The sequence below is a fragment of the Parambassis ranga genome, chromosome 5 (genome assembly GCF_900634625.1).
Source record: "Parambassis ranga chromosome 5, fParRan2.1, whole genome shotgun sequence".
In the NCBI taxonomy this organism is placed as follows: domain Eukaryota; kingdom Metazoa; phylum Chordata; class Actinopteri; family Ambassidae; genus Parambassis; species Parambassis ranga.
This window is the reverse complement of record NC_041026.1, coordinates 17174008-17191885: the sequence shown is the minus strand read 5'-3', so window position 1 is coordinate 17191885 and position 17878 is coordinate 17174008. Positions and strand designations below refer to the sequence as shown.

General features: G+C 41.4%; 2 protein-coding genes across 2 annotated transcripts in view; both read right to left on the bottom strand.

Moving 5' to 3' along the window:
• Positions 1-1838: 1838 nt before the first annotated feature.
• LOC114436802 (fibrous sheath CABYR-binding protein-like) lies at positions 1839-6522 on the bottom strand. The gene is made up of 4 exons (XM_028407258.1): positions 6358-6522; positions 3495-5612; positions 3284-3393; positions 1839-3062 (listed from the first exon to the last, which is right to left on the bottom strand). Exons 1-3 carry the CDS (start codon positions 6428-6430, stop codon positions 3290-3292), a joined length of 2295 nt encoding a protein of 764 aa, XP_028263059.1. The 5' UTR covers positions 6431-6522; the 3' UTR covers positions 1839-3062; positions 3284-3289.
• Positions 6523-7556: 1034 nt separating this feature from the next.
• The window catches only part of foxj3 (forkhead box J3), a 67340-nt gene continuing 57018 nt past the window's right edge, over positions 7557-17878 (bottom strand). The window contains exons 7-12 of the mRNA XM_028405985.1: positions 16144-16318; positions 13948-14430; positions 13265-13366; positions 12527-12718; positions 12182-12280; positions 7557-11930 (exon numbers count right to left, since the gene is read on the bottom strand). Of these exons, the coding sequence (XP_028261786.1) occupies positions 11818-11930; positions 12182-12280; positions 12527-12718; positions 13265-13366; positions 13948-14430; positions 16144-16318 (1164 nt within the window). The 3' untranslated portion in view covers positions 7557-11817. The remainder of the gene's footprint in view (positions 11931-12181; positions 12281-12526; positions 12719-13264; positions 13367-13947; positions 14431-16143; positions 16319-17878) is intronic.

Here is a 17878-nt window from a genome sequence, read left to right as displayed (position 1 = left end):
CAGATATCTTCAGTGATTTACAATACATGATGTTAAATTTAGTTTTTTTTTATCATTAAGATAATATTATGTGTACTCTTACTTTCATTGCACCACTTATGTTTCATTTTAATTATTAAAATACATGTTTTAAAAATAAAAAATCTAATAACTGGCAGTCATCTGACATCAGATCTCACTGAGCACTGAATAAAAGTACTTTAATAAATGAAATAATAATAATAATAATAATGAAAGTGTATAAAGCCTCTTTTTAACAGTCACTGTCCATCTGATTGTAAGTAAAATACTAAAATAAAATGTGGTTTTGGGTAAATAAATATATTAAACTATGTTGTATGGAACAGTTATTCGACACTGTGGGACCTAAAACATGAGCACGATCAGTGTGACTAGTGGGTTTAGTCTACTTATAACACAGCTCACACAAACCTGCTTTATGAAAAGACAAATAACTGTGCTGCTGTGACTTCCTACACATTCACACACTGAGAGAGTGATCACACTCTCTCCCAGAGGGCAAACCGGGTGAGCATGACAGACGTAAGTACAGCTCGTGTCTGTGGCCACTAGAGGCTGCTGCTCTACCATAAATGTTGTGTGCCATGTCAGATGAGAGATTTGTGGAGGGTGACTTGTCATGGAGTGTGTCTGATTTAGCTGTGAGTAAGAGGTAACACTGTTCCTCTGGTTAATTATGAAAGGGTCTGTGTTACAGCTTCTTATGGTGAGGCTTCATGCTACGTTAAGACAGACGGTGCACCCGAGGGCGCCCTGCCAAGGCTTTCAACACTGCATCTACTCAGGTGGTGTTAAACAAGAGGAGTCACATTCATGTCCTCAGCTCCTCTGCTTCTGTCTGGCTCCTGCCTGCCTTTTTTTAAACTCCTCCTTTACACAGTCAGAGCTGTGCTCTGCACGCACTGAACACAAGCTGCACCACTTCCATGACTTTTCATGTCCATCAGGCAGACAGCTGTCACAAGTTCTTCTGACAGCTTTAAGTCCATCCATCAAACTGCACAGGTCTTTCATAAATCATACCAGCTAACGCTGACAACAGAAATATTTACATTTGACCAAAAAAGACATTGAACACACTATTACCCTAATAATCTTGACACTTTTAAAACAACAGCTTTAATTTCTCATTTGTTTGTGTGAGCAATATGACACTATACACTACTGAGCATACACGACAGCTGTGGTGGTTGAACTGTGTAATAAGGATGCAAATTTACCTCAAGCTACCTTCAGATTATGTGTCCAAAGGCATGAAATGCCTGTGTACATGCTTAACTAGAAGGAGGGCCCAGCACAGAGCCAGGACATGGTGGAGAGATTTTGTCTATTTCCATCTCTCTGCATGCCTTGGTATCCCCCTGGAGGAGCTGCAGGAGTTAACTGAGGACAGGGAGGTCTGGGCTTTCCTGCTAAGGTTGCTTCCCCTGCTGACCCTGACCCCTGAGACATTTAAGACAACAGATAATTGGCATGAATAGTGATCAAGTGAAACATGTATTAGGTAGGAGATAGGAGGCGGTTTGCGATGAGCCACCACTCCCAGCTTCCTGTTCATGTATTGTCTATGAAACCAATGTACAGAATCTACACTTTGCATGTGTATATTTTTGTCTGTGCGTGTGAGGTGACTGCTTTGTGTGACTAACTCATCTTGATGTGGGAGGTATGAATGTAATTTGTTGAGGCCTTTATCTCACTGTGTGAAGAAGCTATTTAATTAAACCTTACCGTAGCATTAAGTAGAAGCTCCTAAAACGGGTTTTAAAGGCCACAAACCTGCTTCTAAAAAAATGATTCTTGTAAATCAACTTTTATTTCATACAGGCTCTCTTAAAACAAGTACAATTAGAAGCAACAGTTACAATAAGATGTGTATTTTTAATACAGAACATTGCTTAAAGTTTTTATTCAGAACACCCTGTCCCCCCTCTACCATCCTAAAAATATGCCCTGTGTGCAGGACGAGCTGGCAGAGCAGCTTGCCAGACTGTGATTGATAGGAGACCTCTCCGTCTCATGCTGCAGGACAGAACAGGAAAAGTGATACTTGCTCTTTAACAGTGTAGGAGATGAGTGTTCCTTTTTACGGCATGTGGTGCACTGAAGTGTCTGTATCAATGTGTATGCAAGTGCAATACGTAGACAAACTTTGGTGATTAAAGAATGAAAACACATTAAAAAGTGTGGCTGTACATGTGTTCTATGGAGCGTGGCAACCATCATCTGGTATACAGCTACACTGTATGCAGATATTTCATATTCCATATCCCATTAAACTACAAATCACACATGCGTTTGTCCATTTTAAAGATAATTTACTGTAATGTTGTAGGACACCATACGAGAAAGACCAAAAGTTGCATTAGAGGTGTCATGTCAGCTAACCCCAGCCCTTAGTATGGCTACTGTTGTGTGTGTTGTGTGGTAGAATAGAAGTGCCAGACCTGTTTAGTCTAAATTAACACTACCCATGGAGGGCTGCTAGTGAAGGAGACATGGAGGGAGGGATGTAAAAGTTACTATACACCCCCAAGTGCATGATCATCATCTACATTTTGCATCATTTTCCAGACTGTCAAATATTATTATGAATACAAAACATTGTTAGACAGGACATATAAGACAACATATAAAAAAATAGATTATTGTCCTAAACCACTTCAAACTGTTCATCATTCATCGTTCAGCTTAAATTAGCCAACAACATATAAAGTCACTCCCCTTCATTTAACAGAAAAATTGTGGTTACACTTATTAATGCATTACTCTGCTGCTGCTGCTGAAAGATTTGGTTTTACCTTGAGAAGTTTTGGTACATTCACACTGAGGTACTGTTACTCTTTAAGATGTGATTAACAAATTAATTGTTTGGATTTTTGGCAGAGAGATCCATTTTGTGGCCGTCCCAACCTTGGAGAAACTGGAGTCTGTCCTCCTACAGAGGACTTATATTTAGCCCAGTAGATCCACAGCCGTAAAACTTGCTCCATGATTCCCCAAACAGGTACTCTGATTTTACTTCAGAGATCCTCAGTGTCCTGGAACATGAGAGGGTTTTGAAGCAGGTGGTTATTTAACAGGAGGGATGTTGATTCTTTTTCTATTAGTTGCACATGCTGAACAAAGATGTGAATGTGGCAAATAAACATGCCTCTGCTTTTGGTAGCATGCTAATGGTAGCATTTAGCTCAAGGACTTTTATGTTTCCATTTGACAATAACTGTGCATTCAATGTGCTCCACTCTGATGGAATACTCACATGTTTTCATCGCAGCTTCTTGGCTATTGACATCACAACAAACCCAATAATGATGAAAGACATCAGTGTAAAGAATGCTGCTCCGAGCACGGCCCCTCTGTTCATCTGAGCTGCAAGACCAAGAAACATTTTAGGTTGGTAGAGCAATAATAAAAGAAGTGACAGAGACTGTTTTGAAGTGAGGTCAGAGTCAGGAAAGAAAGATTCGTACCCATTGGTTCTTCCTCTGTCACTGTGACCACAGACCTAAAATCAGCTGTGTGCATGTTAATGTTGGTGTGGTTCTTTCCATCCACAGGAACAAGAACCGTTTTAGTATCTTCATCGGCAGGTGCAGAAATGATGATAGGTTCCTCCGGAGCTTCTGTTGCTGCCACTGCAACTGTGTCCTCTGTATCCAGCTCCTCCTCTACAATCACAGTCTCATTTGTAGTCTCATTGACAGGCACTGAAAGTATGACCGTAATCTCCTCCGAAGCTGCATCATCTTCCACAACTTCTTCTTCTGGACCGTCTTCTTCTGTGTCTTCTGGGGTAATTATAAGGACTGGGTCTTCTGGAGCTGGTTCATTAGTAGGTTCAACAAGAACAATGATAGCAGGTTCTTCTGGGGAAGCCTTTGGTTCTGTTTCTTCTTGTCCTTCTGTCTCTGGTTCTACAGGAACAAGGACCACATGTTCTTCTTCTTCTTCTGGTGCCCCTGGAGTCTCTTCATCAGTAGAAGGGTCATCTTCTTCTGGCACTGTATGGGGTACCTCCTGAGCATCAGTTTCTGCAGCTTCTTCCTCTAGTGAAACCACAGGTATAGATTCCTCTTCAGGCTCTTTGGGTTCCAAGTCTTCTACATCAGGATCCAAAGGAACAGCAACAACCGCATCCTCTGGGAGAGACTCTCCCAGAGCAGTATCTTCTGCAGCAATTTCCACTTGACTTTCCTCTTCAGGCTGAAGCTCTACAGGAACAATGACTGCAGGTTCTTCTTCAGGTTCCTCAGGTTCTGCAACAACAGCAGGCTCCTCTGGGACTGACTCCTCTGTTTCTTCTTCACCTCCCATCTCAAGTTCTACAGAAACAAGGACTACAGATTCCTCCTCTTCTGATACACTTGGAAGAGTCTCCTCTATGGTATCAGGGATGTCTTCGGCATTTTCTTCTGACACTACAACAGGCTCCTCCTCAGCTTCTTCTGGTTCCTCTTCAGCAGGTCCCAAAGGAACAATGCCAGCCACATCTTCTGCAGTGTCCTCTGCAGCAGCTTCTACCTCCTCTTCAGCATCTACAGGAACAGCAACAGACTCTTCCACTGGAGACTCCTCTTCTTTGGCTTCTGGAGGAACAACTAGAACTGGTTCTTCCGTTTGCTCTGGAGCTGGAGGAACAACGACAGCCACATCCTCTGCAGTGTCCTCTGCAGCAGCTTCTACCTCCTCTTCAGCCTCTGCAGGAACAACAGCCACAGCCTCTTCCACTGAATACTCCTCTTCATTGGCTTCTGGAGAAACAACTAGAGCTGTTTCTTGTGTTTGCTCTGGAGCTGGCTCTTCAGCAGAGTCAACAGAGTCCATAACAACATTATCTGGAGCTGCTTCTTCTTCTTCAGCAGGGTCTACAGGAACAGCAACAACAGGATCCTCTGGAGCAGTCTCCTCTGGTGCTGTGTCATCTGCAGCCTCTTCCATTTGTGTGGCTTCTTCTTCCTCAGGTACTGCAGGGATCAGGATAACAGATGTCTCTTCCTCTGGTGTGCTCTGAAGAGGTTCTTGAGACTCAGTAGGTTCAGCAGCTGCATTGTCAACAGTGTCTATCAGTAATGTCTCCTCTACAGTGTCCTCTGAAGCCTCGTCTTCTGGATCTTCAGCAGGAATTATTGGGACTGCTGCTTCTGGAGCTTCTTCTACATCTGCTTCAGTGTTCTCTACAGCAACAACAGCTTCTACCTCTGCTTCTTCCTCTGGAGCCTCATCTTCTGAAGTGTCTAAGGGAATGACTTGTGCTTCTGGACCTGGATCCTCCTCATCTTGTTCTGAAGACTCACTGTCTACAGCCGAGGCAACCTCAGCTGTAGCTTCATCTTGAGAGTCCTCTGATAAGGTATCTTCTATGGGGGCAGGTTCCTCCTCAGGAGATTCTTGTGGCTCCTGAGTGTCTGACTGCTGAGATACTTCTGCTTCTGTTTCAACATCTGGAATGGCTTCTTCAGGAGGTGGCTCATCAGGAGATGCAGCCTCTTCACCTGCAGCAGCTGGAATGTGTTTCTCCTCATCTGATTCTTTTGCCTCTACTGGCATGAGCTCCTCTGGACCTGGTTCTTCTGCAGCAACTTCAGCTGCTGCAAGCGAAGTTTAAGAGTTAGTACCAGTAGGTTACCGGTGCCATTAGTGGCATAACATTTATGATAACACATTTACCAGTTTCCCATTGTATATTTTATCCTGAGTGAAACCAAAACCATGGCACCATGAAAAGGTCTGAGGCTCAGCACAGCTAAACCAAACGTGGTGTCACATTTGAGGATGAGTGATTACGTAATGTTAAGGACCTTTGCGGCAAGCTGATGCATGACACGAAGAGAGTGTAATGATCCAAGTTTAGTTCAAATGTCTGTCATGGTATCACACTAACAGGTGCAGGTGTACCATTCAACAGGCCGAGTATTTTCAGTGCAGTTTGGTTGTTAATCACATCTCAGCATTCGAGCAGCAGGAACTTTATTCTTGATTTACTGGGGTTACAGAGGTCAGGTTCCAAAACCGAGGGCATATATTTTTTATTAATCATAATACCTAAAGCTGCTTTTGCCTTTCCCACTGTTTGTGTTGACTCATAGTCCACCTATTATATAACATCATACTCAAGTTTGGCCTTATTAAACACATTTGCATATTTAATTAAATCACTCCAGTACAGTGTCAAAAATAAACAAAAACTAATGAAATTACTTCCAGAATCCTTTTTAAAAACATTTCATCAATACCATGTTATCACATGCACATGCCCTAATGGTATATAGGTGTGAGAGACAATTCCTTAGTAACATTAATACCACAGTAAAAGAGCTCAGAAGACTGGCTTACATATTGGTGCTGAAGAGCATAGCTGAACAGTCAGGATCAGGGTCAGCAGCAGCAAAGAGGAACCTTTAAACATGATGTCCGTCTTATCAAAGTCCTTTTTCGTTCTGAGTCAAACAACCAGTGAGTCAAGTGGTGCCCCCGCTGAAAGTGAATATCCCATAGTGAGGAAGCACACGTGTAATGTCAGCATGTGGACACATGTTGAGAAGCGTCAAACCACATGGTGATATTTGGCGGGTGGCTCAGATGGCCGTGAGGAGAAATCCACATGATGTTTTTTTTATTATCCCACCTTATGACGCACAGGCAATCCCTATATAATGAATCAAGATGCAAACAGATCAGAGCAGCTGAAAGTGTACTGTTGAGGGAAGGAGAAGCTTAGCTAACAATAAAAATGAAACAAGAAGCTTTTAATATTTGCACTAGCATGGAGTGATCCCTGTCGAATCACACTGACTTCTCTTCAGCTGTTTCTGTGCTGTGGTAGTCATGGGTATCTCTGTAGTGTCATAGCAGAATACTGGGCATTTTTATTTTTTGCATTTTCTGTCCTCTATAGCCTCCTGGAGGGGGAAAAAAGGGTCAAACCGCAGGTTATTCCACAGTGAAGTTACCATATTTTATTTCTTTAAGTGCCATTCATGCATATTGGGAAAGGGGGTGGGGGTGGGCGGTGGTATCGACAATTCTAATAACACTTGAGTTATTTTACAGCACTAAACAAATACAAAGAGTAGCTGTGTCACCTCATTGGACAACAAAAGTAATAAACCGTGCAATAAACAAAAAAAAATAAAATAAAGACAAATAGGAAGAAAAAAAATTACAAGAAATGACAAAGACAAAATCCAAAAAACTGAAAAAAATAAAACACAAACCAAATATATATTATCAACACTGAAACACTGAATGTAGAACCATAGTACAGGTAAAAGGTAGTGTCACACAAAAAGCCAACGCATTTTCATCACATATATACAATATAGATATATACATACTGTCACCCTCTGATTGGACAATAACAAAATACTCTATTCTTTTTCCCCCTTGTCTCTTTCATGAATAAGACCCACCCTCTGCCTTGATACCCCCACCCCCCACCAGGAAAAAAAGGGATGATTGAAAAGACATATATGTACAAGCACAACAACACACCAGCACTGAATAAAATAGGCCCCAATCAGCAGTAGATGTTGGCAGTTCTCTCCCATATTGTAACAAGGTTTATTATCATTTTTTTTTTAAATCTTTTCCCCCCCTTTAATAATAATAATCTCTCTGGCAGGTACATGTCCAGCAGTATTTAAAAACTTAAAACTGTCATCTGAAAAAAAAAATCCCACAAGCAAACACACACACAGAAAAATGTAAAATGTGATTGTGATCCAGTCATTGTCTTCACCTTTTTTCCCTTTTTTGCCACATCCATTTGCACAAATCTTTCCTCTGTGGGCTCACATTGTATCTCTAAGTGTTCAGTCTTCACCTGGAAGAGCCGAAACACTTAGCAGACTCACAGGATATCCAGGTCCACGGAGTCCTAATTGATAACACATTGATTTCTCCTTTTGTTTTGTTTTTTTGCTGCTGTCTTCAGTTGCAGTCCTTTTGGCCCACGCTCACTCTTCCCGGGTCACGGTTTGGTTCACTCAGCTGGCTAAACTGCCTGAACACGGACTATGAAATCCTGGCAGTTGAATAAAAATTTAAAAAAAGTAATAGTTGACATCCACAACAGAGGCAATCCTCCACATTTGATAAACAAAGACAGATAAACACACGGCAGGAGAAAAGCAGAGGTGGACAGGTATGATTGGCAGGAAGAAACAAAAACATTAAGTGTGAAAATATAAAAATGAATGAATGGCAGTATCAAAGAAGAGAACGTCTGGACAGTTTAACAGAAAATCTACAGTATAAAATTGGGCTGGTTGTACTTCCAAATAATATGTTCAGAAGTATGACATCCAAAAACATTAAAAATAAAATAAAATAAAAACAATGGTGTGAGACTAGAAAGTGCCTTTTCTCACAATAAAAACACCTTAACCAAGAAATTTATGATTGTCATCCGAATAAGAAATCAAAACTACTACTGGAGCCCCTAATGTCTAAATAACTCTATGATAAAGGAATTGTTTAAAACTTTGGGCAAGGTTGAAATCTCTTATTCACAGCTATAAGACTCATAGCTTAGCATAAAGACTGGAAACTACTGGAACAACTCTCTTGATTTCCATTAGAGTGAATTTAGAGGTGAATGCTGGGACAATATGAAATATGAAAGGTGTAATCTGGACATGTTCCAGCTCTCATTACATCCACATAATATTGCAATCTTTGACTACTCAGAAAGCTTGCAGTCAATAGATTTTGTGGCATTTCTCTCAGGTCATTTAACCTTATATTATCTGACAACATCTTGATGCTATGCATCACCACAAAAGCGACACCTTAGGTCACAAATGTATCAATCAGCACTTCTAAGTTGTAGCTTCATCTTATTTTTGTCTTATCAGTGTCATTTGTTGCATGTGATTTAACGGCGTTCTTTATTCCTGACTTTGTCTTCTCTGTACATCTGTGTCAAAAAAAAAAAAAAATAATAACCTACAGGACAGACAGTTTTTTTCCACTCTTTATCTGCCTTTTCTGCAGGAATTTCACTTCATATAAACAGTGTTAGCTGGCAGTTGCTGTGCATGTTTGTTTTGGTACAAGAGCATGGAACATTTCACGACTCTATAAACTGAGAATATAATGTGTTAATTAGCGTGCTGTACAGACTCTGGCAGGCAGATTTGGACAGGAAAAGGCTCAGTTTCCAGTCTTTATGCAAAGCTATGCTAAGCAGCTACTAGCTGTAGCCTCCTATCTAGACGTGGCTTCCATCTAACTCCCATCTGAAAGCCAATAATTCCCAAACTATTGAACAATTCCTTTAAACAGACACACAGTGTCGTAGATGCAGAGCACCACACACAGTTCAGCTGTAATGCAGAAGAGCAATCATTCTGTCAGCTCAGGACAAAGCCTCCTGATGTCTGTGAATGAAATGATGAATCCATGAGTGAATGACTGAATTTATATGGAATTAGCATCTTAGTTCCAGGAGGTGCCTTACATCTTTAAAAGGTTTAAGTAAACAAAGAAGTTTGAGTGTGCAAAGGGCTTTTTTTTTTAAACATAGTGTCTCTAAGGTTCAGCACCTGTCTGATTAAGGAGCCACTTGTTACAGGACACTGAGGACAGGTTTCCAGAACCGCTCATCTCCCTGTTCTGTGCTTGAGAAACCCTTTCCAACTAAAATGCAGATCTAGTCCGCAATCACTGCATCTGCTTTTGTGCTCATAGATAGCATGGAGATGATTCCAGCAATCAATCATAGCCCTAAAATCACAATAAAATGAACACACAAAAACACATGCACACACACACCATATGTTCAACGGAAACACACACACACACATTGTATGTACTGTATAATGAGTCACATTTCTCATTCTGTTATGATTGTATAATAGCAACATCTTACGCTATCTTTCACAACAAATCATTGGGCAGTTTAAAAGAGTCTTATCTCCATGATTAAAAACATCACAAGTGACAAGAAACACCGTGTGCAGCGTCAGAAACTCACTGCAGTGGATGTAGGAGGAGAAATCTGCTGGAACTCTATCATCAAGGAAACCTTTGTTATGCTGTCAAAAAAAAGTTGAATGTGTGATGTGCATTCTATTGACCATTAAACAAGAGACAATGTAGTTGTTTAAAGGAACAGTTCCACTGTTTGGAAATTATCCCTACAAACTGCTGGAATTTTTTACACTCACTTTTGTTGGGTAATAGAAACTTCCAACATCAAGTTAGCTTAGCTTAGCATAAGGGTAAAGAACAGGAACCGGCTCTGCTCTACCCACCACCACCTCTAAAGCTCACTAATTACCATCTCTAACTGTGCCCTCCCAGGAAGTCGGGCGTGTAACACTTCAACTGTGTGTTTTTATAGCATAAAATGTAAACAAATTAATGTTATGAAATGTGTTAATTAGGGACCTTTACAGGCACTGGTGGGAAGAGTAATTTCCAAGCTGGGGGTTATTGATCAAGGCCTCTTATATAACAATATTCTTACCAAATTATTAGAAATGGAATACACACATTTCTGAAACTCATTAAAAAGATTCCCTTAACAAAAGCGAAGCGTAACTTTTGCGGCCTATATAAATATGTAGGATCTAATGTTTAGTAACATTATCATTTCAAGAAGAATGAGGCTGGGACATTTTTTATAGATATACAATTTACCAAAAATTGTACCACAAAAATAACATTGTTGTGCTGCTGCTCCATGTTAGTTTGTTAATACAGATAACGATCAGTAAAACTGGTGAAATATCTTACTAATCATTTAATTATGTTTTACATATGGCTTTACTGATGTCTTGTTTAATGATCAATATGCTGCATATCAATACCAGATATGATTTAAGGTTTCTGACTGGTGGATCAAATACCAACCAACATGCACATGGACGAACCTAAACCTCAGGTAACTTTGGGCTAAATGAAAGTGTCTGGCATCCCTGCTGTCATCTCCTGCTCACGCTCATCATATCCATTCATCCTGAAGTGCTTGCGACGGAGAACTAAGAAAGAAAAGTTGCTGTGCTGCCATTTGTACTCTGTTGCAGTGAGCCTGATCACATTGATTAGCTATAAAAACGGATCACGATTCTTTCTGTGATCTTTATCTCTCTTTGCTCTCACCTTGTTTGTTTAGTATCAAGCTTGCTTAAACATTTAACACCCTGTTCAAAACTTTTTTTTTTGTAAACCTAACTTTACCACCAAATTCAGCCACAGTGGGGGGGCCTACTTTCTCCCAAAAGTGACCAACAAGCACCATCACATTACTCACAGAGATGGCCCGTGTTTCTAAAAAAACAAAACAACAAAACAAATTAACCAAATTAAAAAAAAAAAAGAGATAAACTCATCCAAGAGGCAGCTGAGGCCAATGTCAACACGAGAAGAATTACAAGCTGAACACGTCGCTCAAATCACATAACAGTTACGGAGCGGGGTTGGTGGGGAGAGGGGTTCGTACTTTGGAAGGCTGCTCACTAGGGATGGGGAGAGGGGCTGGCTGAGGAGCTGAGGAGCGTGTGGTTTAGACGTGAATGAGTTCGACACTTGTTGTAAGCAATCACTTTAACATGTCCAACTATATATGATTGTCTTGAAGGTAACATTTTCTAGTTATGTTTTGTAAAATTGTCAGGACACTGAAGTCTGTATTTCTCCAAAGCTTGTTAAATGTTCTTCTGCATCCCCACCCACAGTGGCCTCCTCCACCTGCAGCCTTTCAGCTCAGCCTGGCTTCCTCCCCCTTCAACTTCCTCTCCTCGCTCCCATTTGTTTGCAAAAACAAGGTCTAATGGGGGGGGGGGGCGGCTAGACAATGGAGTCCCAGTCAAAATCATCCTGGATGTCGTCAGGTGGCATGCGATGCATCTGGAAGTTTCTGGTAGGCATCATGTGCTGCTGGTTCATCTGTGCATGGTGTCCTGGAGAGAATCAGAGGAGGAGTCAGACCAGTGTTTCCTTATTCTAATCCCTTTTACAAGTAAATCATAGCACGTATATGTGTTTTATTAAGCAGGCTAAAGGAAAGGAATTTGTGACTGAGATGACAGTCAAGCTGTTGAAGATAAAATGCAGATGTTCATGGGTCTCAATGTGAAAGCAGCTTTAGGTTGAGTCCGAAAAAATAATTTGGCGTGTTTCATAGTCATAATTATTGTTTGTCCTTTGTCACCTGTCATAGTGGGTCCTGCGCTGCTCATGGGGGGCATGTGGGGATATCCTGGAGGACCCATCATGGACATGCTCTGTCTGGAGTCCATGTAGAGATTTCCTGACAAGACAATAAAAACAAAAAACCTTCATTAAGACAGAACCTGTTCAGAGACATGTCAAGAAATGGAGCTTAACATCTAGAATTCATAGGGTGGGGGCCAGGTATATGCTGAAAGATTCTCTAAATTATTCTACAGTGTCAAAAAGAATATTAGAATAAGATTGAACATGAAAGTCTGTTTATGATGATATATCTACAAACACTGACAATGAAATCTGCAGGGATAAGAAGCAGCTGTGTAACCTGTGTTGATGTGCTGGCTGGGTTTGTTGGTGTGCATGGAGCCGTGGCAAACAGGAGACTGCACTGCCCCCTGTTGCTGGATAACACCGGTGCGGGCAAAAAACTGGTTGATGGATGAACAGAGGTCTGCAATCTGGGTGGGTTCCAGAGACCAATTGTTCAGCTCTGCTTGTCTCATGCTCTCTCTCAATCCTTGGAAACACAAAACACACCAGAGTTACAATCAGAGACTCCCCTGCTTTCTAAAACACCTTTGTGACAATGAAATGTATGAAACGGACTGTCCACAGACAATAAATTTAGTAAATGAGGAAGACATGAAGCAAAAGCATGGTTGCAATAATAGTTTCAGTATGTCAGTAACCTTCAGTGGGTGATATTTAAAAAACATCCTACCTTGCAATCCTAAACTGTAATTGGATAAACTGACCTGCTGAGCTTGGTGTTTTGGTAATTAAACATGAAGGCAGTGTTATTTAATTGAAGAGCTCAGTTTAATTAAACTCCTAATCAACTCCACAGTGTCAACACTTCAGCACTCAATCAAAAGCTAGGGCAGAGCTGTGCTGTCAGCTTTAAGCTTTAAACCTTTGTTTCTTCTATCATTTATGAAGACAGGAGGTAAATCTGACTAAGATTGCTGTTCCTATTTTGGCCAAATAATGATTTTTATTCTAATGTTTAATTATTATTATAGTCAATGCAGTAGCAGAACTACTTGGAGTGTCCAAACCGCACCTTGGAAAGGTGAAAGGTCGACATCAGCCCAGTTATAGCTGCTAGCAATACGACAGCTTTCTTTCAGTGCATCCAGATTTGGGTACCAGTCAGACAGTAAACCTGCAACATACACACACACACAGCATACTATGTGTTACAAGATAAGAGAGCAAACACAGGTAATTTTGGTGCCAAGTGTTCAAATATAGATTTACTTCTAATTACATCATTTACAGACAATACAAGCTGAAAGTGTTATTTACTGTGTGTTGGGTGATACGCTGCCTGAAGCATTTTTACTGCAGTCACATCTTTATGACTGCACAGACAGTCATGTGCTGCCAAATGAATGAGAAGGTAACACCAAATAAAAGAGTTTTATAAAAGGGTTTATAAAAATTTCAGTGCTGTGGGGTGACCACTAGGAGGCACCAGATGACTCTGTATAAAGCTGCTGAGCTCTCAGGCTTCTGCATTGCTTTGTTCTTAACAGCAGATAATAAACCAGATGATGATTTACTGTTTAACACCTAAAAACAATTTCTCATTGCTTGATGAATAAAAAAACATGAGGCCAGATTCAGCTGTAAATGTGTTGTTCTCATTCACATGCATCTGTGTAATGAACAGGATGAGGAGAGAACAATACAATGTGATGCTGGCTCACGGGAAGGCGGTGACAGACAGACGCAGGGTCTTACCTGTGTTGCAGGCCATCTGTTGCTGGGTAGGATGGGGCTGGTGGGAGAGGCTCTGGTGCTGTTGTCCGTGTTGAGAAGGGTGCTGGCTGTGCTGCGTGTGCTGGGCGGGGTGTGGTGTGTGTTGCTGGGGGTGCTGGCCGTGGGACGGGTGCTGCCCGTGCTGGGAGTGTGCAGCGTGCTGGGGGTGCTGTGGGTGCTGAGGGTGCTGACTGTGTTGGCTATGCTGGGCATGTTGGCTGTGTTGGTTGTGTGGGCCACCGTGCTGGGGGAGGTGCTGTGCGTGGGGTGAGCCGTGGCCAGGGTGGGCCTGGGAAGGATGGGACAGGGGCACTTGGCCGCTGTTGGCGGAGTGGCTGTTGGGGTGGTTGTTAGGTTGGTTGTTTGACAAGCTGTTCTGAGTGCTAATGGTGCCACTAGGGGAGTGTTGATAGGAGCAGGAGGTGTGGGTCTGCTGGGAGGAATCTGACGATATGCCCATTAGTCCTAGGAAACAAAAAGCACCAACATGAAGAGAGGAGAAATTTAAGGTTACAGACTCAATCAAAACAACGATTTATGAAACAAAAAGCCAACACTGACTAATTTCTAGATTCTCGATAGTGAGGATTTGCTTTAATTATATATAGATAATTTTGTTACAGATTGATATTACATTGGCCCCTGTGAATCATTTAATCGAAATATAAATGAATAAACTCATAATAAAATGTTTTTTTCTGAAATACACCCACCCTGCTAAACTCTACTACTATAAGCTTAATATGTGTAACAAAAAAAGCTACTTAAGGTCATCTATCTTGACATTTGACAGTAAAGGGATGTGGGCCTCCCCTGTTCAAGGTGGTCTACAGTTGAGACAGACCAGCTGCCATTTTGCAGTATCAGGGAATGACTCTGCATCAGCTGAAGTTTTGAGGTTCACAAGCAAGTTGTCGTTGTCCTCTCCTCTCCACTCCACAAAGCCATGGATTGTCTTGACAAATTCATTGTGCTGCTGCACGTCTCTTAACAGACATGACTGGAGCATGAACATCTGCACACCCATCCGTAATCATCTGAGTGGCAGGGAGTGGTCTTAAGAGGCCCTGCCCTTCACAGCTTTGGCACAGTAAACCTATTTCACTGGAGTGCTTTTAGAGCTGACTCTAGCCCTGCACCTCCACAATCGGCACGTAACACTCACTGCAGGGGTGACAAAGGTGCATCTCTTATCGGTACAGAAAGCCCATTGTCCAACTAGGGAAATACAGAAAGCAATTAACGCGGCACCAGAATAATAATGCGAGCTCATTACCTATTATCAAAGCCAGTGAATTAGCTCACTGTCTACAGCGGCAGAGTGTGAAATCCTCTAGCTCGATTATTTACGCTTTTTAATTGCTAGAGCTTGTCTGACTAAGAGATTTCACTTTTATGCGCATAAAAAAAGGTAACAACTTTCAACTAATGAAACATAGATGATAGATTAAAGCAGAGGAACTCTTTGAAAAAAATTAGCATGAAATGCATTTGATTTGTGAAAGTAGGTTATACACAGAAAGCTCAGTCTACTTTCCTCCTAACTCACTTGTCAAGTGCTCTCTGTTTATCAGTCAATCAGATTACAAGCAAAACTGCTTTTTGTTCTGCAGGGACTCTGAGGCTTTTGGAAAGCTGTGCTCTCTCTACCACTATGTATTATACGATACAAATTCCCCCCTTCATTATAACAAATGAACCTCAAATCCAACAGATTTACTGGGGACTTTGGCTGCCTGTAACCTCTTTCTCCTCCTCTGATGAAACATTGCCGAAATAAAAAAACATGACAAGACACAGATCACTTTCATCTGATGTGATGTCAAGAATTAACCATAAAATAAATGCAGTAACATCTCTTTATATCCTTTAATAAAATATTTAGGACTTGGGCTTTCAGACTATGCCTTTGAATAAAAAATGAGGTCTTTTCGACATTTCTCCGGCAAAAGATCAGGGAAATACTCAGTATAGATTTGTACTATAGGCTATGCACCCTGTTGAATATCTGCTTACTTCTTACTAAACCTAATTACTGCCTAAATACCCTCTATAGCCCCAGCTGTTAATAACAAACCCACATTAGGAAAATTGTTCTGAGAATCATCCCGTTCCTTGATAAGTGAAGCTTAGTCTCTCTATTAGGTTTCCACTTGATGCTCCCAAGAGGACACTCACCTTGTTGGCTGAAGGACTGCTCAAAAACAGACTTGTAAAGGCTGCGGAAGGAGGCACTGAGATCTTCAAATTCTGAGAAGAGGAGCTGTTTGTCCCTGTCTGGCATGTTGTACTGGGACTGTGGGGGCTGCTGGAGGCTCATAGACTGGGACACAGGTTCTTGGTGACTGGTTACCTGCGAGGACAAAGAGACAGGAACATGCTACAGATCTGCAAAAGTGAACAACTGTTTGTAAATACATATAAATAAATATAAGATTTATTTTGTGAAAGACTTCGTTGGAACAGTCTGGCTAGTGCACCACAGACTACAAGGACTATTGATGCTAGGAGATGTGCACCATACGATTTAAACATACACATCTATTATACATACTTTTCATGTTCATCTGGTGTTGGAGCCACAAAAACAGAAAACCTCTGGACAATTTAAGGTGAAGCAGTTGTCAACAGTCAAATAGAGCGACTCTAAGAGGTGTTACATTTAAAGAACAATTACAAAAACAATATAGGTCATTGCTGGCTGCCTTGGCTCACACAACATTAAGAGAGCAACTGGAATGGACACAAAGCCAATACTCAGGTGGCTAAGCAAAATGTATTTAAACCAAAATCAATAGCAATACCTTGTACAAATAAGCAGCCATTTTATCCATGTATTTGTGTGGGCAGTCAATGTTATGCACTGCCCCTGGTTGTGAGACGGCAAGCAGTGTTCCCTCAAGCAACCAGTTTGCCTGTTAGATATATAACCACAGCCAGGGCTACAATGCTAAACCATTGCTATTTCACAGTGTGCACTATAGGCTAGCATTACAAGAGCGGTCACATCTTATTTTTGATCGTAACATCTTCCTCTTCCAATATGTGGGCATGCACGTTACTGCAGTGCATGGATCACAGACCAGCTTGGGTAAGAGTGAAGAGGTGATAATAAAGCCAGAGTGTTTACTGCGAGCTGCTGCTTTGGCTGAGAGAAAGAGAGAGAGAGCACATCCATCAGGCTGAGCCGATCGATGCCGAGCGCCTGGAGCCGGGAGCACTCTAGGATGCAGGAGGACCACACCAAAGAGGGGGCATCTCTGGTGGGAGGACATCAGAGGAAGCACTTCTCTTTGTCTGGCTTCCAGGAGCGTGCACATTTCTCTCTGTTTCCCTTAACCCCTTTCCTGATGTTGCACTCGAGCTCATGTCCACCCTGAACCTCCGTCTATTGCTGTCTGTGGCTGGTTCCTCTGAAGAAAGCCTCCTGGGGCTCTCTGATCACATGAAATGTGGGATACAGTACTCTCTCTAAGTTTGGCAGTGTTTCATTTTCATTCATTTAGTCAGTATGACTCTCCCACAGCTTGAAAAATGTGAATAAAATGAGAATTTATCATTTGGCCTTAGATGCTTAATGCTAAAAAACAACTAAAGCAATTACACAAAATTTATATAAATATCTTGCTATAAATATCTGACTAAGAGACCGTCATGAGCTGGAAAGTCTCCAGAAACCAAAATTACTAGCATCCTACACTTTGTTCACTTTTTTGGAACGACTGGGCATGTGTTTGGCAAGCATGAAGCTGCACTTGCACCTTTGTTGTTTTGTCTTTGTAACAGTGAATGATACTAAATAAAGAAGTAGAAAAAACATCAGTTTATCAGGGGTCACACCAGGACCAGTGTTACATTCAGCCTAGGTCATGTTGCTGTATTTCTCAGGTCTATGTGTCAGCTCTGATCTGGT